The sequence below is a fragment of the Microtus oregoni genome, unplaced genomic scaffold (assembly GCF_018167655.1).
Source record: "Microtus oregoni isolate MIOR12 unplaced genomic scaffold, Mior012 000069F_ref0000032, whole genome shotgun sequence".
Lineage (NCBI taxonomy): Eukaryota > Metazoa > Chordata > Mammalia > Rodentia > Cricetidae > Microtus > Microtus oregoni.
This window is the reverse complement of record NW_024543976.1, coordinates 4,960,612-4,986,025: the sequence shown is the minus strand read 5'-3', so window position 1 is coordinate 4,986,025 and position 25,414 is coordinate 4,960,612. Positions and strand designations below refer to the sequence as shown.

The 25,414-nt window shown below is 39.5% G+C and overlaps 1 protein-coding gene across 1 annotated transcript; it reads left to right on the top strand.

Annotated features, from left to right (window-relative positions):
* The first annotated feature begins 11,968 nt into the window (after positions 1-11,968).
* Positions 11,969-13,210, top strand: LOC121440600 (interferon-inducible GTPase 1-like). Its single transcript, XM_041641361.1, has one exon. The coding sequence runs from the start codon at positions 11,969-11,971 to the stop codon at positions 13,208-13,210; it is 1,242 nt and encodes a 413-aa protein (XP_041497295.1).
* The last annotated feature ends 12,204 nt before the right edge of the window (positions 13,211-25,414 follow it).

The window sequence follows — 25,414 nt, the reverse complement described above, 5'->3', positions numbered from 1 at the left end:
GGTCCAGTGTCCCCTCAACAGCGTACTCCTCATGATCCCAAACCTTCTTAGGAAGTCCCACTACTGAGGTTCTACTATGTGCCAACAGCACCATGCTGGTGAGCAATGGACTTTGCTTTGGGCATACTTGAACCTCAACCATAGCGTGCTCCAACTTGTAGAAGAGGGAAACAGAAGGGGTCTGAGTGGGTCCTGAAAACTAAACAATGGTTGCCAATTCCAGCACACACAATTTAAGATGATGGAAGGAATCACACCCAAAACCTTGATGATCTCTGAAAGGTGGCAAAGCAATCAGACGAATTCTCCTGGAAGAGAATTCCAAAGAGCAAGAGAATCCACCCCACACTAGACTTTAGAGACACTTGGGTCAGACTTCTCAATCCAGAACTGCTGAGAAATGAGCTTGCATTATTTTAACTCTGCATTTATGATAAATGCTAACAAATGCACTTATTAATTCCTCAGCATGATGGAATTGGTTGTGGTTTTCACACGTTTTAATCATGATCCTCTATAGTCTTTACCTGCAGGGCATCTATTTACTTTTTTATTTGCTCTATTTGTTTGGTATATTTGCTCTATATTTAATTTAACCTGATCTACACTTGCATTTAAAGTGGTTTTATTGAAGATTGGGCATAAAACAGTCTTGACTGTTTTTCTTTAATACATTTCAAAAAGTTGATTTTGTTTGTTAGTTTCAAGACAGTGTTTCTCTGTAGCTTTGAAGCATGTCCTAGAACTAGCTCTTGTAGACCAGACTGGCCTCGAACTCACAGAGATCTGACTGCCTCTGCCTTTATTGTGCGGCACCACTGCCTGGCTAAAAATTGATATTTTAATTGGACCTCTTAAACTAATTATATTTTATATATGTGTTAATATGGTTATACTTAGTCTACCAATTTTCTGTTTTCATGCCTGTTCTTTGGTAGGGAGGAATCTTCTTTCCTTGCAGATTTTTTTTCTTTTTTTGGCGGGGGGGATTTTTCAAGGCAGGGTTTCTCCGTAGCTTTTGGTTCCTGTCCTGGAACTAGCTCTTGTAGACCAGGCTGGTCTCGAACTCACAGAGATGCGCCTGCCTCTGCCTCCCCAGTGCTTGGATTAAAGGCATGTGCCACCACCGCCCAGCTTCCTTGCACATTTTTTATTAAATGAGAATATACTACTTTCTATTTCTACCTTATGATCTCATAGTTTTATGTTTATGAAATAGTCCTCAGGTTTACAATGCACACTCAAAACTTGCATAGGCTGCTGATAAAAAGAATGCATAACAAGTGGATTCTCTTCTTCTACCATGTGGCTTCTGGGATATGGCTCAGGAGATCAGGCATAGAGGCAAGAGTCTTAATCTACTGAGCCTTCTTGGTGACTTTCCTATCATAATTACACCTTAGCGTACTTCCAATGTTTGTCATTGTAGTCATCTTTCTCATATGGTTGAGGTGATAACACTTTTATGTCCCTCAGAAATCTCAAAAACTAGGCTGGAGAAATAGCTCAGTAGGTTGGAGTGCTTGCCACAAAATAATGAGGACTTGAGTGCAAAGATTAACTGCAACAAGGTAGAAGCCAGGTGTGACCACTCTGGGGTAGGGATAAAGACAGGGGATATGCCAAGGCTTTCTGGCCACTATCATAGCTCCAAATTCAATGAGAGACTGTAGTGAAGAGAAGCAGACTGTGTCTTCTCCTTAATTGGAAATAATTACCCAGAAATTGTATTCATTTAAACACTGCCTGGCCCATTATTTCTGGCCTCTCATTGGCTAACTCTCACATCTTAATTAGCCCATTTCTATTAAATCTGTGTATCACCCCGTGACTGTGGCTTTCCGGGAGAGATTTAGTATGCCTCACCTGGCGGCTGGCTCCTTGGTGGCTCTCTCAGCCTGCCTTCTTCCCAGCATCCTGTTCTGTCTACTCTGCCCCACCTAAGGGCTACCCTATCAAAAGGCCAAGGCAGCTTCTTTATTCAATCAATGAAAACAACACATAGAAAGAAGACCCTCCTACACCAAGAGACATTTGCAAATAAATAAGGAATAGCATAAAATACTAGGATAACTGCCATCTTCCCTTGATTTCTATGCATGAAGAAACACACCCATACTTGCATACACACACTTGCACATACACCACACACAATATACCATCTACATACAACACACACGTATACACAGGCATACACACCACACACAAAAAAATCTCAAGAACTATCTCAAACTTGCTTACAAAATTTGACCGAAAATTGAATGCCTAAAACCTTCTTCTTTGTAGATGCCTGCATACTTTTCAACTAATATGTGGAAAATCCATTTCTCATTTGAGCATCAGAGCTCACAGCTAGATTTCTACTGAACTTTTTAATAACTACAGCCAACATTTCTCTAACTTATATTTGATTCATCAAGTCTTTAAAGTCCTCTATCTTCATATGTATTTTAACACTGTAACCTTAACACATCTGACACCATGATGGAAGTACCAGTCACGCCAAAAAACTTAGCACAAAGGCAACACAATAAATTTCATACCAATATCAAAACAAATGTCTGATTTACCAAAATCCACAATGCTAGGAAAGTCCTTAAATGTACTAAACTTGCTTCTCTGCTTCTGAGATTCCACTTCTGGCTAATTGTTAACTAAGTATGTCAACCCAGGATGCGGGTTTGTGCTTTAAAATTGTGAGAAAGACTTGGGACTGCATTGGGATTCCAAATACCCAGTGTAGTCTCCAGCCAGCTAATAAAGACATTTAATTTGTTTAAAGCCATGTCTGGATGGTCAGCTGTGACTAACACCCCCACAACAACACAGATTTCATCTAATTTGTAAAACATTTCTAAGTTGATATGCTAACATTGTCTATTTTTGGAGCCTTGGAGTTCCACCTTAGCCTACCTCCAATCCAGAAGCATTTGGACAATGGTAGACTTTGCTATGGTTTTGATAGTCTTTGGTTATCAAGATAAGTTTGAGGGAATATCAGGCTGCTTTATTGATTGAAGTCTTACTTCCAACTCTTCTGTTTCTGTAGATACCGAGGCTGTTGAACCTCCAAGTCCAAGACCAATGAAGCCTGGGTGAAGCATTGGGCTATAAATGGAGTTTCCAGGCTCAGTTTCCTCTCCTTTCTCCTTCTCTGGAGAACAATATTCGCACAGTGTTTCTCTGATATTCTGGTTGATCACGTTTTCAACATATGATTTTCACAGTCGCAGTGGACCAGAGTGACTGCTGCTGGACGTTCTCTTCCTGTTCAGACCCAGAAATGTTAGCATTAGATTTTTTCCTGAAAGACAGTGGTATTGCAGACATTTATGCTCTCTGACTTTTGAATCAGGTTCTAACTGGTCTGGGGTGTGAGGTTTGTGGGGTGAGTTGTCAGAAATACCATTAAGAATGTTCAAGAGTCTTCATTTATTTACCACATCAGAAATATAGGATATGCTAACCTGGGGTCACACTGACTTTCTGTTTCCCTTCCTTAAAATGACTATATTTGTAGGAGGATAAAAATCAGTGGTGGATACTCGTGGTTGAAAAGTTGACTATCTCAGAAATTCAGGAATTAACTAAAACTCAAGTGGCTGGGTACATTATTGAGGGATATTATTATTAATTAAATCATTTGAAGTGTGAAGTCCAACTTTTAATCTAGACCTTTTTAAGTGGGAAGATAGATGTTTCATCTGGACCACACCTTCTGCTGCTAGTCTATATAAAGGAGATGAAGGGAAGAAATTTTTTATGTTCACCTGTTGCTCTCAGTGGTAAGTCTATCCCTTCTCTGGCATTAAAGCCTACTTCTTCAGGATTCCAGTGTATTCAGAAGACCAGATGAGACATTAAACTGGATTCTTGGACCTTCCATTGATAGACAGCTATTGTTGGACTAGCTGGACCACAGCCTGTAGTTCATTTTAATAATCTTATATAGACATCCGTGTTTGGAGGATTCCATCAAAAAGACAAGTGATCTGGATAGGGATGTAATTCAAAGGTTTGTGTCTTACAAGCCAAGACACCCTCAGACTGTCAGCAACCACTATGTCAGTTTACCCTGAACCTGAACTTAAGGGAAACAGAGATGGAGAAGGGAAATATAGTGAGAAAAACTTTGAAAAGCATAAGAAATACTAGTAGCATAGTTAAGAGATACTCATTCTCCATATGAATGCAGAGAAATGGCAGAGTGTGACAGCTTATTCATAAAAATACTATCATCTGTTCAGTTGTAATACAAAATGACAGTGTTCCTAAGAAGAATTGGCAATTCCTCAGAGGAGTGTCTACCTTTTCCACTTTGAGTCACTGAGTGGTGCTTTAAAGACTACTTAAGAAACACTCGGGGAAATAGAAAAGCATATACCTGTGGGGGGTACATTCAACAGTATAGTCTTTTTAAAGAAAGATTTACTTTATTTTCAATCATGTCTATGTATGGTGGGGATTGAAGTATGCGCATGTAAATGCAGAGACAGTCAGAGGCATCAGAAATCCCTGGAGCTAGAATTAGAGCAGCTGTGAGCTTCCTGACATGGTGTCAGTAACACTCTCGAGTCCTCTTTCAGAAAAGTACAAGCTCTTAACCACTTAGCTGTCTCTGCAGCACAGGCATATAATGTTGAGAAAGCAATCACTCCCATGTCCAAGTCAGTTTTCTCCATAGAACTGAGAGACAGGTGCATCTGTTTATGGCATATAGAGAGGTCAATCTCTGGAAGTATCTATTCCTACTATGGAATGGCACTAAACTTTCTGTTGTAGCATCTTACTATCATGGTATTTTATTTGTGGCTTAATAAATAAAGCTTGCCTGAAGATCAGAGGAAAAAAGCAGCCATACAGTTCAGGGAGTGGTGGCACACACCTTTAATCCCAGGACTTGGAAGACAGAGGCAGACAGATCACTGTGATTTCAAGTCTACCCTGGGCTACACAAGATCGATCCAAAAATAGATCCAGATAATTGTGACTCATACCTTTAATACCAGTGTTTGGGAATCAAACACCTTTAATCCCAGAACTAGGGAAGTGGAAACAGAAGCTATATGTCTGGGCAGAGAGAGGAATATAAAAGGGAAGAGACAAGAACTCAGGGGTGTGTGGAGTTTGAGGATTCATGTAAAAAGGTCCTCTCTAGTGACTGGCTGTTTTGTTTTGTGATCTTCAGGTTGAACCCCAATATCTATTTCTGAGTTTTTATTATTCGTGCCATGTCTCACCATGTGTAATATATGATAGGCCTGGACAATATAATTATAATTAATTATTATTCCTCCTTGGTTTAAAGAATCTACATCAGAAACCATAGGTTTAAGCATTGCATCTCCTCAGGGTATTTCCACAGTATGCTAACACACACTAACATTCTACATCTTTATAAGTCATGGACTACAATCACTTATGCCTAGAATCAGGTGAGTCAGCATTGCCCCCTACTGGCCAGTGAGGTGCAGATCATTGTGTCTCTTCTGAAACTCTTCATGGCCTTTCAATCTAACCCAAGGGATGCTAGCTGAGAGACCACTGTGGTCATTGCATTTCTCTGTATGCATGATTAGAACTGCACTGTCAAACAGCTAATGGAACTTTTGTGTGTCCTGAGGTCAGATGCCCTTTTATAAGCAACTGATGACATTTAAACCCATCAAAAAGCCTAGAGAGGCAACTAAACCAGTATGCTAAGCCTAAGTAAGGCAGTTAGTTCTCTTTTTAGTACAATATAGTCCTACAGTGGTTGCCACTGGTTGTGTTTCCAGATCTTACTGATAAACATGCAACGATGAATCCATCCTGCAAATAAGTGGATTTCAGTAACTGATCTGTAGCAAACAATAAAATGAGTTTGCTCTAAGGAGTATATGCATTGTTATCAGTTAGGCGAGGCTTAAATCAGACTTAGAGGGTGGAAATCATTTTCTCTTCATGTCCTTGACTAGAAATTACTTTTTTACTTTTTAGTATGTTTTACAAAAACTTTTTACTATTTTTAGAAATTCAAATTTGACTTTTGTGTGTGTCCTGTATTTTCGTGTGTGTGTGTGTGTGTGTGTGTGTGTGTGTGTGTGTGTGCACCTGTGTGCCCTCAATCATACATGTACATGTGGAGGCTGTGGGGAAGCGGTCAATGTATGGTGTCTTCCTCTATCACTCTCCACCTTATTTTTTAAGACAGGGTCTCTCATTGACCCTAGTCACCATTGACAGGTAGAAGACTGCACAGTGATCCTGCCTCAGCACACTGGCTTTAGTGGACGTAGAAATCCTGAGGTCCTCCACGCACAGCAAGTGCATGACACCTGAGGCATCGCTTCAATCCTCAATATTTCATTTTTAGAGATTAATGATCCTATAGAAATAGCATATGCTTGTAATCTACCCCTCAGAGACCAAGACCAGGCAGATCTCTATGAGTTAGAGGTCAGTCTGGTCTACATACTGAGTTTCAGGATGGCCAGGGTGAATAGAGAAACCTTGTCTCAATGAAATGAATAAATATTTGTATTGATTTTTAGAATTTTTGAAAAGAAACAACGAGTAAGACTGGGAATGTAGTTCAGTCGGTAGAGTTTAGAGAGACCTGGTTCTGTCCCCCTCAACAAATCGCACCTCTGATGCCAGTACTGGGGAGCTAGAGATGAACTAAACAGAAATTCAAGCTCATTAGCTGTTCCACTGCAACACAAGACCAGTCTGGCTGCATAAAAACGTTTTGAAAAATACAAAACAGGGTGGTGAATGTACTGTGGTGAGGAAGGATGGGTGTGTGGGTGAGAAAGGGAAAGACAGGAGAGATGGTGAGGGATCTAAGTGGAGCAGGGAGGCTCACCCAAACCCCCCTCTATGGCTTCCCCGTCTTCCCACATTCCGTGTGTGCACTGTTTATGACTTGCAAGCAGCACAGAGAAGCAGTTTCAGTTTCCCATTCCCGGCAATGACTGGAAATGCAGTTCTCTTTGCTATTGTGGCTGAGAGTTCACAGGGAGTCCTGCATTCCTTCCCCTGTCAGAACGGCTGTCACTTATCTTGAGAACTGTGAGCAGACAGGGCCCTAGGGCCTGACCCAGCCTAAGGAAAAACATCAATAACAACAACAAAACGCACCTGAATTACAACCCTGTAAATGAGCTTCAGGGGCTCAGATAATGAAATTGGCCATAGCAGGTGTTTTCATTGGTGTTGGCTAGTGACCAGCTATTACTCAATGTTTATCCAGCAATGTTGCTTAAATGAAGGTGACTGCTGCAATAGGTTATCTGTAAATTAGTTATCATGGAAACTCAAAGAAATTGAAATTCCTTGGTCTTGGCACGTTACACCCTCTAAATCTCCATCCACAGGGACTGTTCAATGTACACACAATGTCTGTTAGCTGTATAACGGCTCACAAAATCAAGAAGGAGTTTCTGAGGCAGGCAAGCAGGAAGCTTTGCAACTGTAATCTTAGCAGTCAGAAGGCTGAGGCAGGAGGATCACCAGGAGCTCAAGTTCAGACTAGACTGCATATTCCTACAGGGTACTAGACCTACACAGTATACAAAGGAAGACGCTGTCTCAGATTTTTTTTTTTTTTTGGTTTTTTGAGACAGGGTTTCTCTGTAGCTTTTGGTGCCTGTCCCGGAACTAGCTCTTGTAGGTCTGTAGCTCCCAGAGATCCGCCTGCCTCTGCCTCCCGAGTGCTGGGATTAAAGGCGTGCGCCACCACCGCCCGGCCTCAAATTATTTTTAAAAGACACAATCACTTGAGTGATGAGGCAACTTACAGAATGGAATAGAGACAAAAATATCTTGGTAGTAACCAACTACTTCCTGCTTGGATTTAATATTACTACACAGGATGACACCCATACTTAGTGCCAATATATCTGGACAATAACCTAAGGCTATTCTGGTCATATACCCTGATGAGAACCTACTACTGTTATTCTGCTATGTGACATAACATTAAACTAGCTCCTAATTATTTTCCATAATGCCCATTGGTTAAGGCATTGCTTAACCCTTATTATGGAATCTCATATTTTCAGTAAATTTATTAATCAATACAGATCTGTACAGCTTGTCAGCGTGTATAGAATAAGACATTGACAAATGTCCAGAACTAAATGAAATATACATATTTCTGCTTCCAAAGACAGAGGAACAGTTGTCAAAGAAAGGCTAAAAGAGTGAAAGAGCAAAAGTTGTGGATGACCACAAGGTCATGTGTCGTCTGGACACTACCCATATGGACTCACAGTGATTATTAATGCAGCATGTGTAAGACCTGTCCCTGCATTGTGCCAGACTCAAATCCTGCACTGAGAGGGGCGTTGAGAACGACAAGAATTAATGAACATGAATCCACAATTTTGAAGAAACAAAGTTGTAGTCAGAGGGAGTCAAATGGGTTGTGTCTTGGGTAATCTGATAATTGGAATCTGCACAGGACTTCAGAGAATGTGCTGTGTGACTTTAGTTCAGGCTGCATTGGTGGAGTCAGGAACCAGGAAATTTATCTTTCAAGAGCTGCTTTCCTACATAGTCAATACTCTGCTTCTCTGTGTTTCTGATCTTTTGCAAGCCCCGTTCCACATTGTTAATTTAGGAACACCTGGCCTTTTCTGCCAGTTAAGGATGAGCTGATAAAATAAAAAAGAACTGTTAGTTTTACTTCACTTTCCTTTTCCTGGAAATGCTGGTGATTCCTAAAAGCAACTGATCCTTGCTCCTCTGTGACTGGCCGAAACACACTGAGAGGGGAGGGGCAGAACCTAGAAGGTCTATAAGTCCTGCAGAGGAAGGAGGAGTGGGTTTCTTGTGACAAGACTGGACTACTGTAGAGGGTGGTTCCTGCAGCTGAATTACAGTGAGTGCACACACTGGACTCGGGATTCTCTGGTAAGTGGACAGGGGCATTCAGATCTAACTTCTAACCCACACCTTCTCTCTTCTCTAAAGAGCTGAGAGGTAATAAGCCATTGAGGAACATGCCCTGATAGTGGGGATCCTCAGTTTAAAGCTGGGGTGCTTGGGTAGAAGGTGGACAGGACTGCCTCATGGATGGTCTTAGCCAATTCTTCAGGTTGAGGTAAACCTAAAGGAAATGATCTGGATATTGATTTTGATTAAAAAAAACATTTTCAATTGTTTTGGCTTGTCTGACATGGCTGTAAATAGCTGCTTCTGGTAATAGAATATCTCTACCTTGTGCATGAGGTTGTTGTATGTTACATTCATCTTGTTTCCCAGTTCAGGGTCAACTATTAAATTCCTTACATTCCAAGGCCCCTGGTCTATGGAGAAGAGGTCTCTCTGCACACTGCTTTTGATGTAGCTGGCTGTGGAAATCTGGGCCTGAAGAATCTTGTCAACTCTGGTCTTCTTTATTGTAAAGCAGGGGTGCTAAGGATCTTCTCTCCATCTGTGAGGAACATGTCAGGATGTGGTGACAGCTGTCATTTAGGCGGGCGTCCTGCTGTAATGATTGCTCTGTCACAGCCTTCTCGTTCCCTCAGATCATACTCAGTAGAAAGACCATGCAGACAACTGACACATTGGTATCTGAACCACAAATTCAAGAACAGAGAGAATGAGAGGGGAAAACCTGAAAGATGAGAACAGCTTGTGTGCTTCAGGGACATTCTGTCTGTGTCCTGTGGGTGACTGTCCCCTTCAACAGTAAATCTGGCTATGGAGTTTATGTAATCAGGTTTAGCTGCCCTTTTAGGACATTCTCTTTACTCACCTCTTCCTGCCCTGTGCCTGCAGTCACTCTGCTATCTCAGGTGCACTGTACAGTGGGAGGATGACAGCAAATGATCCCAGATGAATAGACATTAATGGCAGCAAGTGCTGTGGAGAGACAGAAACATTGTGAGAGGGTGGTGAAAGATGCAGGCAGGTACACTTTTATATCTCAATGACAACGTCAATACTAAAGCCTGCCTATTCAAAAAAGAACCTAGAGAAAGGTCATTAAGTTACTAGCCATGTGGCTACTGGGGAAGAGCAATAAGGAAAGGAAGCAGTGACAAAGTACAAAGTCCTGGAATGAGAAAAAAGACTTGAGATATCAGGGTGTCTGAAATTCAGATACCAGATGTCCCAGATGTGCAATAATTATATTCAAAGATATGTTGTATGTAGCTTGTGCACTCTATACCTAATGTGTGGCCTGAGTGAAATTGGGATTCTTATGGTACATTTCAGGATTGACGTGACGTGATATGACTTCAGTGTCATAACTCTGGCTGTTTGACCATCCATGTTGTTGCAAGAACCATCACAGGAAATATAGCAATGCCCATGACATGCTCAAAGCTGGTCCTGAGGAGGTCTTGAAGAAGATAGTGCAGGCAGAGTTGTCAATTGTGCTTGGATTTGGAAATAGAGATTAAGTCTTTGGACTGATTTGGTAGAGGTGAGACAGACAGAGGAGGCTCCAGGGTGACAATGGGGATTGTTGTCTCCTTAACTAACGGTGAGATCCTTGTGCTGCTATTGAGGACTTTAAGGCAGGCTTGTGGAGAATCAAGGGGCAGAAATATGAGATCTGAGCTACCTAAATACCCAACAATCAAACTCATGTCCTTGAATCTGTCAGCAAGTGTATTTACCTGCTGAGCCATCATGATGAACTTGATATTCATTTTCTTGAGACAGGGTCTCAAGTAGCCCAGGCTAGGCTCTAACTCACTGTGTATCAAGGATCGCCTGAACGTACTGAACCTTTTACATCTACTCCATGTGTAGCAGAACTACAGGGATCCAGAAGCGCCTGCATTTGATGAGATGCTGGGGTTGAACCCAAGGCCTTAGTCATGCTGGGAAAGCTCACTGCCAGCTGATCTACATCTCCAGCACACAGTTAGGTAAGTGATGACTTGGTGACTCGGAAATATTGTATTGAAGAAAAGGATTTTAACAGTAAGAGTAAGAAATTTATTATTATTACAAGTTTATATTCTTCATAGAGATGAATTGCAAGTCATGGATAAAACAGAAGGAAGGTAAATCTAGAAAAATTAAAAATTATTTCAACCAAATACAGTAGCTGGGCCTACTAACATATTTTGAAAAATCAATAAAGCAGACAAATTAGATTTACGTGATCATTTGAGATTTCACATTGATTAAATACTGATGTCAATTATAATTCATTATTATTTATTTTTCAGTGTGAAAAACTAGATGTGTGTTGATTTAATTTCTATTCATCTGAAGGCACACACTGAAAGAAGTGTGCACAGATGGAGAAAATATCTTGGATGTGATCTACAACACTGCAGTCAGGTTAGATGCAGTACAATTGCATTTGTGTTTGTTGTTTTTGTTGCTGGCTAAAGCACTCACGCTGTTTTTTATATAATTTTCCCTTACTTTACTTAAGTTTTAATTTCTCCATAATTAAGGAAATTAATTGAAAACTAGAAAAAATTTGTTTTGATTTCCTTCCTAGTGCTTTTATACACACTATGACCAAAAGGATTTTGAGAAAATAAATTATTTTTTGGGGGGGATTTACCCATTCTGCTCACACTCCATTGCTGAGGGAATTCAGGGTAGAAACTTTACAGGAATAAAAGCAAGAACAATGAGAGAATGTTGTTTACTGACTGGCTTCCTAATATTACCAAGGACCACCATCCCAAGGATACCAACCAGATTAAGCTGGGATTTCTCATATCAATTCTCAATCAAAAAAAAATGTTTTATAGGCATACCCCAAGATCATTCCAGCAGAGGAGATGCCTCAAATGAGATTTTCTCCTCCAATCAGACTACAGCTGGTATCTTTTTGACAAGAACAAAAAATCAGCAGAAAATGTACGGGAAAGAGTCAATATCAGAACCTAAGTAAGGCTGCAGCACAGTGAAGAAATACTGTGCTAAGGACAAAGTCGTCTTTGATCTTTTGCCACTTATTCTCTCTTCCTTTATTTCAGTGATTAATTTTTTTATCAGAATCATGGGTCAGTTATTCTCTGACACATCGAACAATGAAGACAATGGAGATTTGGTGTCCAGCGCCACTAAATATTTTCTGAAGATTAAGGCAGAAAACAAAATCATTTCTCAGGAGACCATTCGTTTAATAGAACTTCATCTGAAAAAAGGAAACATTCAAGGGGCAAATTCTGTAATAAATAATGCTTTAAAAAATATTGATAATGCCCCAATAAACATTGCTGTGACTGGAGAGTCTGGAGCAGGGAAGTCCAGCTTCATCAATGCCCTGAGAGGGATGGGACCTGAAGACCAAGATGCAGCTGAAGTGGGGGTAATTGAGACAACTATGATGAGAACTTCATACCAACACCCCAAAATTGAAACGTTGGTTTTATGGGACCTGCCTGGCATTGGAACTATGAACTTTCCACCAAAAGATTATCTGGAGAAAGTGAAATTCCAAGAGTATGATTTCTTCATTATTGTTTCTGCCACACGTCTTACAAAACATGAACTAGACCTTGCTAAAGCAATCAAATTCATGAAAAAAAATTACTACTTTGTACGAACCAAGGTGGACAATGATTTAGAAAATGAGGAGAAATTCAAACCACGTAGCTTTAACAAAGCAAAGGCCCTGCAGCAGATGAGAAGCTACTCTGAGAATACCTTCACTCAGAATAACATGGATATTCCACAGATTTTCTTGATTTCGAACAGACATTTATTTATCTATGATTTTCCAGTCTTGATGGACACTTTGATTAAGGATCTTCCTAATCAAAAGCGCCACAATCTTATGCTTTCCTTGCCTAATATTACAGAGGCAGCCATTGACAGAAAGCACAAGTCTATGCAGCAGTATATTTGGTTGGAAGCCTTCAAGGCTGGAATTTTAGCTACTGTTCCTGTAGTGGGCATAATCAGGGATGATGTAGAGAAGCTGAAGGAGAAGTTAAACCACTATCGAGTCCTCTTTGGAGTGGATGATGAATCTGTGGAATTCATGGCTAAGGATTCTCAAGTGCCTGTTGAACAATTAAGAAAAATCATTAAATCACCTTATTTGTTAGAAACTAAGAAAGAAGAAACATTAGGAGAATTGTTTTTAAAATATTTGGAGAAATTTGCCTCAGCTAATGGTGGGCTCCTTGCTTCAGGTCTTTACTTTAGAAAAACCTTTTACTTACAATTTCTTTTCCTTGACACAGTGGCTGAAGATGCCAAAGTTCTCCTTAGAGAGACATATTCAAAAATATAGTTCAAATTCAACTCATCCACAGCTACTGACCATGACAAGATCAAACGATTAATGCCAGGAAGTTACCGGATAAATTCCCTCTATGATATCTTTTTTTACAGTAGCCAATCCTCTGCTACTATGGGACAAACTAAGGGTAAGAGTCACGTGTGTTAATATGTCAGAACCTGACAACCCCAACTTCAGCACTCTACCTTCCCCCTTGTCTTTCAGCTCCACATGCACACTTGAATACAAATGCACAAGCACACGTATATATGAATGCATGCATGCATACATGCACACACACAGTGCACAAAGCACTTGCCATGCCATGCAGATAGAATGAGCAGAGATCAATTTACACAACCTGTATAAATGTTGAGTGGGTGTGACAGCCACCTTGTACTCCAAACTCAGAATGCAGAAACAGTGGAACCATGAAGCAAGCTGGCTAGCTAGAGCAAGGAAATCTGCAAGCTCTGGTTCAGCTGTCAGACTCTGCCTTGGAAAATGACAGAAAGCATTTGAAGATAAGGCCTAACATAAAGCAGACAAGCGTAGACACATGTGAATATGCATACCGTACAGAGAGACACATTTTAATATGAAATAAAATGAAACTCGGGAAGTAAAAAAATCTAAAGTCTTACAAACTACTGTTGTGAGATATAAATTGTAAGATGTGCCCAATGTGGGCAACTACATCCACATAAAATTTGAAAGAGTTTAATAAAAAAATTTCAAACACAAAAGAACAGAGTTTAGTGCAGCGTCTTGGTAGTTACATTTTTTTTCCAATGGGCTCTGTTTGCTGGTGGCAAGTGGGGGCACAGAAGCTCCTTTATGAGTGGACTTCCTGACTCAGCATTGGCAGCGAAGGCTGCTCAGCTTCTTTAGGAGAGGGATTATTGGTTCGGGCTAGTTGCACAAACAATTCTGGCTCTTTAAGGAGATGAAGCACTTAAATGGGGTATGTGAGCAGCATGTTACAAATTGCTTAACGGTGATATATATGCAGTGAACATTCCTCTGCCATGTTGGAATGGGTGACGTCAACAAGCAGGGCCACAGAGTTGGTTCTAGTAGCCTACTTAGCATTTTTTTTAAAAAAAATGTGCTCTGGTCAAAAAAAATAGAGATACACACTCAATAAAGACAAATTCAGATTTTTTTTTAAAAAAAGATCTCTAAATGGGTCACAGTGTTGCATAAAAGTACATAGGCTGAGAGAGAGAGAGAGAGAGAGGAAAAAGTATATAAACAGTTATAATATACAGGAATACAGGTAGTCTTATATTAAAGGAGTAAAGATAATAAAATAAATATTAAACTTGAAGAAAAAGTAAGAGTAAAAAAAATGAGCCACGTGAAGATGGAATATACACCAAAAGTCTGAATTATGTATAATACTGTGTTATATTTAAATTTTTGACTATGAATGAGCTAAGTAAAGAGAGATATTTGATTCTGGGGGCTGTTAGGTTAAACCAACATATAAATTTTAAAGGTATCTTGACTTCAAAATTTGGGTCTAAGGATATGTTGTTTGGAAAAGCAGTTTTGCTTTTCTTTCCACAGAAGATGAGAACCTGTGGATTCCTTCCAAAGTAATGTGGTTTAATGAACCAAGACCCTATGAAAAGTTTCAACAGACCCCAAAATTACCTCGCCCAACAGAAATTAAGATACAGTTTGAAGAGAACTACATCCAAATTCCCAAATATTCTCTATAAATGTTTGTTTGCATTTAAAGGGCGATATGCTATAGAAATGAATACTTTGAATTTCTTTAGATCTTTGTTTATTGATACAAACTTTTAGCTCAATTTTGTTATATGTTTATTTCTGCTCTTGTTTAAGGTATTGTGTTTGTGAATTTTATTTAAAAAATATAATGTATACTTAAGAAAAACAGATTAATAATCATTTGTAGTAGTCAAACTTATAGTCATTTTATTTGGGCTGTCTAGATGTAGAGACTTATATTTCAGATGGATAGGTATATTTGAAATCTTTCTAAGATATGCAGAATATGACATATAAATTTTTTAAGAACTTAAACTCTTCTCAACAGTAAGACATGTTTGCTTCTGGCAGCACCAATTACTTCAGAGAGAAGCTCAATATAAAATTTGCCTTCAATGTAAAAAGGGTAGCCATTTGGGCAAGAAATTCTTTTGCCTGGACTCATAGATGGTATGCTGTATGAACTGGACATGCCGGACCCACAAAAATAACTGCTAAACTAGCATAAAGGTAAAACAGTCCTTCAGGGTTCCTGCTTCATAAAAGAGTCTGCCAGACATTCTGCCAGATACAGAAGAAAGTGAATGACAAACTGTCAATAGAGGCAAAACAGTCTTTGATATTTTCTGCTTCACGGAAAAGTCTACCAGACACTCTGGACATGTAGGATGAAGATGCACGCCCCAGTGTTACAGAAGAACTTTGGGTGACTATCCAGGCCATGAGATGTCTTTGTCAATTCTAGAGTTTTGGAAGTTTTTGAAAATGCACTTTCTGTTAACTTAGGTAATAATAAAAACTTTGGGTGTCTTTGATGTAGTTGAAGAATAGATAATTATAATTATTTTTTCACTTAGTTATGATAGGGGGCACCCACACACTAAGACAATGGGGATGTTCTATTGGGATCTCACCAAGGCCAGCTGGCCTAGGTCTGAAAAAGCATGGGATAAATCCGGACTAGCTGAACATAGCGGACAATGAGGAATACTGAGAATTCAAGAACAATTGCAGTGGGTTTTTGATCCTACTGCATGTACTGGCTTTGTGGGAGCCTAGGCAGTTTGAATGCTCACCTTACGAGACCTGGATAGAGGTGGGCAGTCCTTGGGCTTCCCACAGGTCAGGGAACCCTGATTGCTCTTCGAGCAGATGAGGGGGGGGGGGGGACTTGATCGGGGGAGGGGGAGGGAAATGGGAAGCGGTTGTGGGGACGAGGCAGAAATCCTTAATAAATAAATAAATTTAAAAAATAAAAAAAAAGAAAATCCTGGAGACAGTTACAGTGTAATAGCCCTCATGTGTTCCCTCCCGATGCTGCTTCCTCTCATGAACGTCCACCAATGTAATTAAATGCGGAGATAACTGGCTTCTTGATAAATGGCCACTCCCAAAAAAAAATAAAAAAAAAATAAAATATATAAAAATATTGTAACTGTAATTCTTGCTTGATACCTTTTTTATGTTTAATTTTGCTATGTTAAAGTTAAAACCTTCCTTTTTATTTAGGCAGAAAAGGAGAGGTGATGTGGGATTCCCCTCTGCATGCTGTGAATGTGTTCTTTTGCCATTGGTTAATGAGTAATACTGCTTTGACCTACAGAAAAACAGAACAGAGAAGACAGAATTCCAAGTAGAGACAGAGAAGAAAATATGTAGAGTCAAAGAGATGCCATGTAGCTGCTGAAGGAGAAAGATGCCCACCAGTAGACCACAACCTTGTGGTGGTACATAGATTAATAGAAATGGGTTAATTTAGGATATAAGAAATAGCCAGGAATATGTGTAAGTCATTGGCCAAGCAGTGTTGTAATTAATACAGTTTCTGTGTGATTATTTTGAGTTTGGGCATCCGGGAAACAAATGAGCAGCCTCTGCCTACAAAGTAAAAACAAAAATCTAAGTAAATAACACTTGTCTCTGGCATTCCAGAGTTGGGGTATGAATATAGTTTCTCATTAGGAACCTCCAAACAGACCATAAGCTTTAGCCTTGGCTTTCGCAACCCAAGAAGCAGACAGAATCAGCCACCAAAGCTGGGAAAGGATCCACATCACTTAGCAGTTTAAAGGTACATGAGGTCAAAAAATGGTAAATGATATATAGTAAAAAAGATTCAGAGAGAAAAAAAAACTGTAAACAGGTTCCAGTGTGTTTTACAATGTACATACACTTAAGAAAAAAAATTTGGGATAGCCACAGGAAGACTTAAAAATATTTCCATTTGACAAATATGTTTTTGACTTAATTTTTAAAGTTAAGATAGTCCTAAAGTATATAGGTTGGTTCAATTTTTCAGTCCATATCTCCTAACAGTTGTCTTTTGCCCATCATTAAAAATAATGAAGTCTTGGGCTGGAGAGATGGCTCAGAGGTTAAGAGCACTGACTGCTCTTTCAGAACTCTTCCTGAGTTCAATTCCCAGCAACCACATGGTGGCTCACAACCATCTGTAATGAGGTCTGGTGCCCTTTTCGGGCTTGCAGGCATACACACAGAATATTGTATACATAATAAATAAACAAATATTAAAAAAATAATAATGAAGTCTTAAAGAGACAATGAAAGTAAGAGAAAAAAGCCACATTAAATGGGAAATATACAAGGAATCTGTATAGTATTGTATTGAAATTTTTGAATGCTGATGGGCAAAAGACAACTGTTAGGAGATACGGACTGAAAAATTGAACCAACCTATATACTTTAGGACTATCTTAACTTTAAAAATTAAGTCAAAAACATATTTGTCAAATGGAAATCAAAAACGCTTTGGAGCTTTATTCCCACAGGAAACAAGAAGCTTTGGATTCCTTCAGGAATAATATGGATCAGTTTTGAACAATGAGACCTCTTGAATCTTGACAGTTGATAAATATCTATAAAGGTTATAGCTGATCTTCCCAGGACTTGACCATTATCCCAATTTTCCACAGGGACCCCTAAATATGTCTATGCCCACACACAACAGGATGCAATTTGGAGAACACAATGCCCATATTTCCAAGAGGGATGTGGGAGGTTTTTGGTTATTTGGTGGGTTATGGATGTTTCCTATCACTTAGGGAAATATAGGAATCTAGAAAAAAAAGACAACTATTAATCTCAGGTATTTTGCATTGTCCATGAATTCTAGTATATTGATACAAATTTAAAGTTAATTTTGTAACACTGTATATATGTTTCTACTATTTTGGGGGATATTGTGCTTATGCAATTCTTTTAAAGATGCAATGTATAAGAGCATGTTGAAAAACACAAATCATGGTAGTGAATGGCCTGTGGTGAGGAGGAAGGATGGGCACACAGGTGAGAAAGGGAAAGACAGAAGAGACAGTGAGGAATGTACATGGAGCAGGGAGGCTCACTCAATCTTCCCCTCTGTGGCTTCCACTTCTTCCCACGTTCCTTGTGGGCACCGTTTATGAATAGCAAACAGTAGTTTCCATTCCACATTCCTAGCAATGACTAGAAATGCAACTCTCCTTGCTATTTTTAACTAAGTGTTCATTGGGAGTCCTGCATTCCTTCCCCTGTCAAAACAGTTCTCAGTTTTCACTAAACACTGTGAGCAAACAGGCCTCCAGGGCCTGATCCAGCCTGAAGGAAAAAAAAAATAACAACAAAACACACGTAAATGACAACATTGGAAATAAACTCTAGTGGCTCAAATTATTGGTGTCGGTTGTCACCATGACCAGATGCTACTCAGTGTTTCACCTAGATGAATTGCTTAGGATGAACTGTTCCTAAAAGTTCCTAAAAGAAGATGCTTTAGGTGAACAGTATATTATTTCTCAAGGGAATTCAAAGAAATTGAAATTGGTTGGTCTGGGAACTTTACACCCTCTCAAGCTCTATCCACAAGGGCTGTTTAATGTACACACAATGGCCATAAGATGCAGACTTGCTCAAAAAATCAAGAAGGAGGTTCTGAGATAGATGTGCACAGGAGTGCGCACACACACACACACGTGCACACACACACACGCACACACACACACACACACACACACACACACACACATAGGATCCACAGCTCTGATTACAGCAGTCAGGAGGCTGAGGCAGAAGAATCACCAGGACTTCAAAGTCAGTCTGGACTACATAATCCTTCAGGGACTCCAGATCCACATGGTATACAAAGGAAGATACTGTGTCAAAATACTTTTAAAAGACACCATCACTTGAATGATTAGGCATCTTACAGAATGAAAAAAACTTTATCCAGCTTTGTACTGGACAAGGGATTAGAAACTATAATCTGTAAATGAATATTAAAGATCAAAAATAAGCAAACCTACATAATGTGGAGCATAAACTAAACAGAATGTTCTCAGAAGATGATTTGCAAATGCTAAGAAATATATTTTTAGTTTTCAACATTCGTGTCCAACAGGGAAACACATGTTAAAACAACTTTGAGATTTGACCTCACCCCAGTCAGAGTGCCTAGAAACAAAAGCACAAATGGCGACAAATGCTGTTGTGGAGGTGGGAAGTAGAACACTCAGTCCCCTCTAGTGGGAGGACACACTGGGAAGTGACGAAGGTAATGTGTGGAAGCTACACAAAAAGGGAACATAGATTTACTACATGATCCAGCTGGACTACACATGGTGATATTCCCAAATGACTTCATCTCCTAATGTTGAGCTATTGCTTATCCATCACACATACTCTACTCACAATACCCAAGAAATGGGAACAACCTAGATGCCCATCAACTGATGGATGGATGAGGAAAATGTGCAGCTTTACATAATGGAACATTACTCACCTGCTAACAAAATAGAAACTATGAAATTCGTGGAGAAATGGAGGGAGATGGAAAAAAACATTCTGAGTGAGGTAACAGAGGCCCACAGAGACAGCATCATTTAATGCCTCTCATGTGTAGATCTTAGCTTCCACCCTTCAGATATGTATATTCCATTGGGAATACCCACAGAGGTTTTGAAATTACTATGGTGCCACGGAGCTGTACTTATAAGAGAGGGGAGATAGGATTTAAATGAGAATTATGGACAAAGAAGTGTTAAATTGAACTGGGAGGTGAGAATATGGGAGGGGAGTGAAAGTGGGAGGGATAAATAACACTAAAGGATTTTCAAAATGTAGTATGTAAACAACTAATGTAGGGACTTCCTAAATATATGTACACACATATGAAAAAGACAATGGAGAAACCCTCTAATGGGGCAACAATGTCCCTGATACACACCACAGGGTAACAAATAAAAAGCCCAGACCCAGGAATTACTTAGAGTTTTTTGGACTTTTTGGCCAGTGGTGACCCCGATCCTTAGAGGCCATGGTCAGTACTCTTGGTTACCTTACAGAAGTTGATGGTAAGAGCCTGTTCATGAAAACACCATGTTTGTCAGTTATAGATATGGAGAAATCAAGCTGATGCTGACCCAGAAGCCCTATGCCTACTGGTTATTTTACATCGTGGTTTAGCCACACTAGCAGAGGAGAAAATAAAACACAATCATATCCAGGTGTAAAATCTGTGAGCTACAATACTGACTAGCCATATAAGATACAACCACCAATAAAACAGTGACAATAATGTTGTGGTAGTAACCAATTCCTCTTTGGTTGAATTTCATATTACTCCACAGGATAATAACCGTACTTTGAACCATATCTGGACAACAACCTAAGGCTATACTGGTCTACACCCTGGTGATAACCTACTAATGTTATTCTACTAAAGGACATAACATTAAACCAGCTCCTAATGATTTTCCATAACACTCACAGGTTAAGGTATTGCTTAACCCTTATCATGGAAGCTCTCATTTGCAGTAGATGATAAACAATACAGATACCCACAGTTGGCCCAGCATGCATAGAATAAGATACTGGTAAATGCCAGACATAAATGGAATATACTTATTTCTACTTCCAGTGGTACAGGAATGGTTGTCGAAGAAAGGGTGAAAAGACTGTAAGAGCCACAATTGGTGGATGACTTCAAGGAAACAATGTCCTTTGGGCACTACGGGGAAGCTCCATAAACAAAATGGCCATGATTGTGACAGTATGTGTAAGACCTGCCAAGCCCAAGCCAGACTTAATCCCTCGATTGAGAGGGGAGTTGATTATGACAAGAATTATGGAATGTGAATCCAAACTTGTGAAAAAATAAGGTTGTAGTCAGCCCTCTGATACCACTCTGACAAGTGGGTTGTGGCTTGGATGGGACTAAAATTGGCATCTGCACAGGACCTCAAACAATGTGTGTGGGACTTTAGCTCAGGTTGCATTTGTGGAGTCGGGGATAACGAATCCTATATTTCAAGGGTCGCTGTCCAGCCTAACTAGTAAGCTGCTTCTCTGTTTTCACTGTCTCATTCCAAGCACTGTTCCTCGTTGTTATTTTAGAACTGTCAGGTTTTTCTGCCAAGAAGTGAATGTTGATGGAGTGAGGACAGCTGCTGAAGCTACTTCACTTTCCTCTTCCTGTAAATGCAAGTGATTCTGAAAAGCAACTGGATCCATGCTCTTTTATGTTTCCCCCAAATCACTCTGAGAGGGAGGGCAAGACCTAGAAGCTGATATAAGTGCTGCATAGGAAGGTAGGGTGGGTTTTATATGAAGAACCTGGAGCACACTGGATGGTGGTTCCTGCAGCTGAACTAGAGTGAGCACATGCACTTGACTCAGGATTTTCTGGTAAGGGGATAGAAGCATTCAGATCTAACTTCTAACCCTCATCATCTCTATTCTCTAAAGAACTAATAGGGAACATGACATTTAGGAACATATTCTGAGAGTGCGGATCCTCTGATTGACAGCTGGGATGCTTTGGTGGGAGATAGACAGGAACAGTGAACAGTCTTAGAGACTGAAACATACAGACAGGTTCTATACTTCAAGTGGAGGTGGACCTAAAGGAAATGATCTTGAAATAGGTTTGGATGTTCCTTATTCTTCTCTCTAACATGGCTAGAGTTAGATGTTTCAAGTGATGGACTATCTCTGCAATGTGCCTGAGGTTGTTGTATCTCCGTCTCATTTTGCTTCCTAATTAAGGGTCAACTATTTAATTGCTTACATCCCAAGGCCTCTGGCCTGTAGAGAAGAGGTCTCTCTGCATGCTGTTTCTGCTGTAGCTGTGTCAGGGTGAGGTGACATTTAGGCGGGTTTCCTTTTGTAATGTTTGCGGTGTCATAGCAATCTTGTTCTTTGTGTTTAATTAACTATGTTTAGCTTCTCTGGTTTCCCTTTGAGGACATTCTCTTTACCACCCTTTCCTGGCTTGCATTTGCAATCAGTTTGAACAAAGTTCTACAGCTCTGGTTTCTTGCTCAGCAGCCCCAATTTGTCCTTAAAATTAGACAGGGATTGCCTGTGCAAGTTTGTACGTGCTTATGCAGGGCCAAGGGCACAGTATGAGTCTACAGAGATCTCTGTTTTATATTAGAGCATTTTTGTGGTCTCCCCAGACTCCTAGATCTCACTGTTTATTAATGTACTAAATACTTGAATATCCCACTGGCCACTTAGAACTACCAAGCAGACACAAATGTCCACAAGAAACATCAAATGTTTTCCTCATATTCCTCATTCATTTCCTGATGATTAACCATACACCTGTGTGTTGGTGATGAAGAAGTGAGGAGGGGAATAAAAGCACATTCTGCTGCCCGAGGTTTATTGTATTGTGAGAGAGTAACAGCAAATAAACCTAGACATGACATGTAGCAAGTGCTGTGGAGAGGCAGAAGCATAATGAGAGGATGGCCGATGATGGCGGCAGGTATATGTTTACATCCCAATGTGAATATAAATCACAATTCTGCCTAATTGAAGCAGAACCTAGAGAAAGGTAATACAGTTAATAGCCATGTTATTCTCCAGTTAATAACTGGGGAAGAGCAACATGGCGAGGTAGCAGTCACTAAGTACAAAGTCCCGAGAGTAGAAGACAGCCACAGATAACAGGGTGGCTGGGATTCAGACAGTAGTGGCCCCAGAAGGGTAACAACAAATTTCAAAGGTATGTTGTATGTAGCATGTATGCTGTATACCTTAATGAACTTTCCCTGAGGGAAATGGGGATGCTTATAGTCCCTTTTAGAATTTACTCAACATGACATGATTTCAGTGCCAATAGAAAAACTCTGCTGTTGAACTGAGTTGATATGATTAATTTAAATGCCCAGTAATCCAGTTCAGGTCTGGTGTAGGAGGTCCTTCTGTTTGTGTTTGCTTTCATTGGTTAATGAATAAAGAAACTGCCTTGGCCTAGTTGGTAGGGTAGAATTTAGGTAGGCAAGGAAGAAAGAACTGAATGCTGGGAGGAAGAGAGGCACAGTAGGGAAGAGACACTAAGGAGTCACCACCAGAGTCAGACACACTGAATCTTTGCTGGTAAGCCACTGTCATGTGGCGATACATAGATTAATAAAAATGGATTAAATCAAGACGTGAGAGTCAGCTAATAAGAGGCTAGAGCTAAGGAGCCAAGCAGTGATTTAATTAATACAATTTCTGTGTGGTTATTTTAGGGCTAAGCTAGCCAGGTGGCTGGGACAAACAAGTGGCTCCTTCCCTTGTAACACAAGTCCTTAGGCCTGGTAGCTGAGCCATCTTTCTGGATTTGATATTTATTCTTTCAATACATGGACTCAAGTAGCACAGCGTAGCGTCTAACTCACTATGTACCTAGGATGACCTGGAAGTGCTGACCCTCTTACCTCAACTCCCTGAGTAAATAAATTACAGGGATACACATGCGCCTACATTTGATGAGGTGCTGGGATTGAAACCAAGGCCTTATCTGGCTGGGAAAGCTCTCCATCAACTGGCCTACATCTCTGGGGCTTTCCATAAAATAAAAGGTTTAGAAGAGAACAGTGACTCTAAATGATAACTTGAGGACACTGAAACAGTGTATGGAAGGAATGGATTTTATCATGGACTTTAAGGATAAAGAAATTCTATATTATTTCAAGTTTATATTCCTCATGAAGTGAGTTCCAAGAAATGAAAAAGACAGAAGGAATGTAAATCTAGGCAAATTAAGAATTATTTCAACCAAGTACAATAGCTTGACTTACTGACATTTTTTAAAAACAAAAATAAAACAGAGAAATATTTATGAGATCTTTAAAGACATTTATCATAAATTAAACACTGGTGTCAATTAACATTCATTACTACTTAGTTTTTAATTTGAGAAACTAGATGTTTGTAGTTCCAAAAATTTGAGGCATGCACTGAGGGAAGTGTGCACAGATGGAGAAAAATCCTGGATTTTATATAGAATACTCAAGTCATGTTAGAAGAAACACAATTGTTAGTGTTCTGACAGTTTTTTAACAATGACTAAAAGACACATAAATATTTTATATTATTTTCCTGTACTTAAGTTTTAATGTTTCCATAACTAAGAGTTTAATTGAGGGCAAGTGGAAATCTCCATTCTACAGTCAGATTGCTTTCATAACATGAAAGGGTTTAAAAGAAAACAGTGATTCTAAATGATGACCTGAGGACTCTGAAATATTGTATTGAGAAAATTGATGTTAACGTGGACTTTAATGGTTAAAAAGGTTTATATTATTGCAAAATGATCCCCAAATCATGAAAAAGACAGAAGAAAAGTAAATCTAGGCAAATTAAAAATTATTTCAACCAAATACAATAGCTGGATTTTTGACATCTTTTGGCCATAAAAATAAAACAAAGATTTATGTGATTGTTAGAGATTAAACACTGGTGTCAATTATTCTTCATTTTTAGTTGTTTTTCAGTTTGAGAAACCAGCCATAGGTTGATTAAGTTGTCAGTCATGTGAAAGCACACACTGAAGAAAGTGTGCACAGTTGGAGAAGACATCTTGTGTTTCATACAGAATACTCCAGTCAGGGTAGATGAAACACAGTTGTTTGTGTTTTGATAATCATTAATACTGGCTAAAGGAATTATGTAGACTTTTATATTATTTTCCCCTACTTTACTTAAATTTTATTTTTTCATAATTAAGGGTTCAGTTAAGAGCTAGTAGATGTCTGTTCTGGTTTGCGGGTTTTTTTAAATATTTATTTATTTATTATGTATACAATATTCTGTCTGTGTATATGCCTGCAGGCCAGAAGATGGCACCAGACCTCATTACAGATGGTTGTAAGCCACCATGTGGTTGCTGGGAATTGAACTCAGGACCTTTGGAAGAGCAGGCAATGCTCTTAACCACTGAGCCATCTCTCCAGCCCCTGGTTTGCATTTTAATGCTGTGATGAACACAATAATGAAAAGCATTTGGAGAGAAAAGAGGTTGTGTTTTTGTTTATTTGTTTTTGACTTATATACTCTGATCACAGCCTATCACTGAGGGACATCTGAGCAGAAACTCAAGCAGGAGCAGAGGCAGGAACAATGGGAGAACGCTGTTTACTGGCTTGACCCCACATCTGGATCATTTGCTTTATCTTACAACTCAAGAATACCTGCCCAGGGATG

Excerpts from the sequence above, each read along its gene's own strand:
- LOC121440600 (XM_041641361.1), top strand. The coding sequence starts at position 11,969 with ATGGGTCAGTTATTCTCTGACACATCGAACAATGAAGACAATGGAGAT.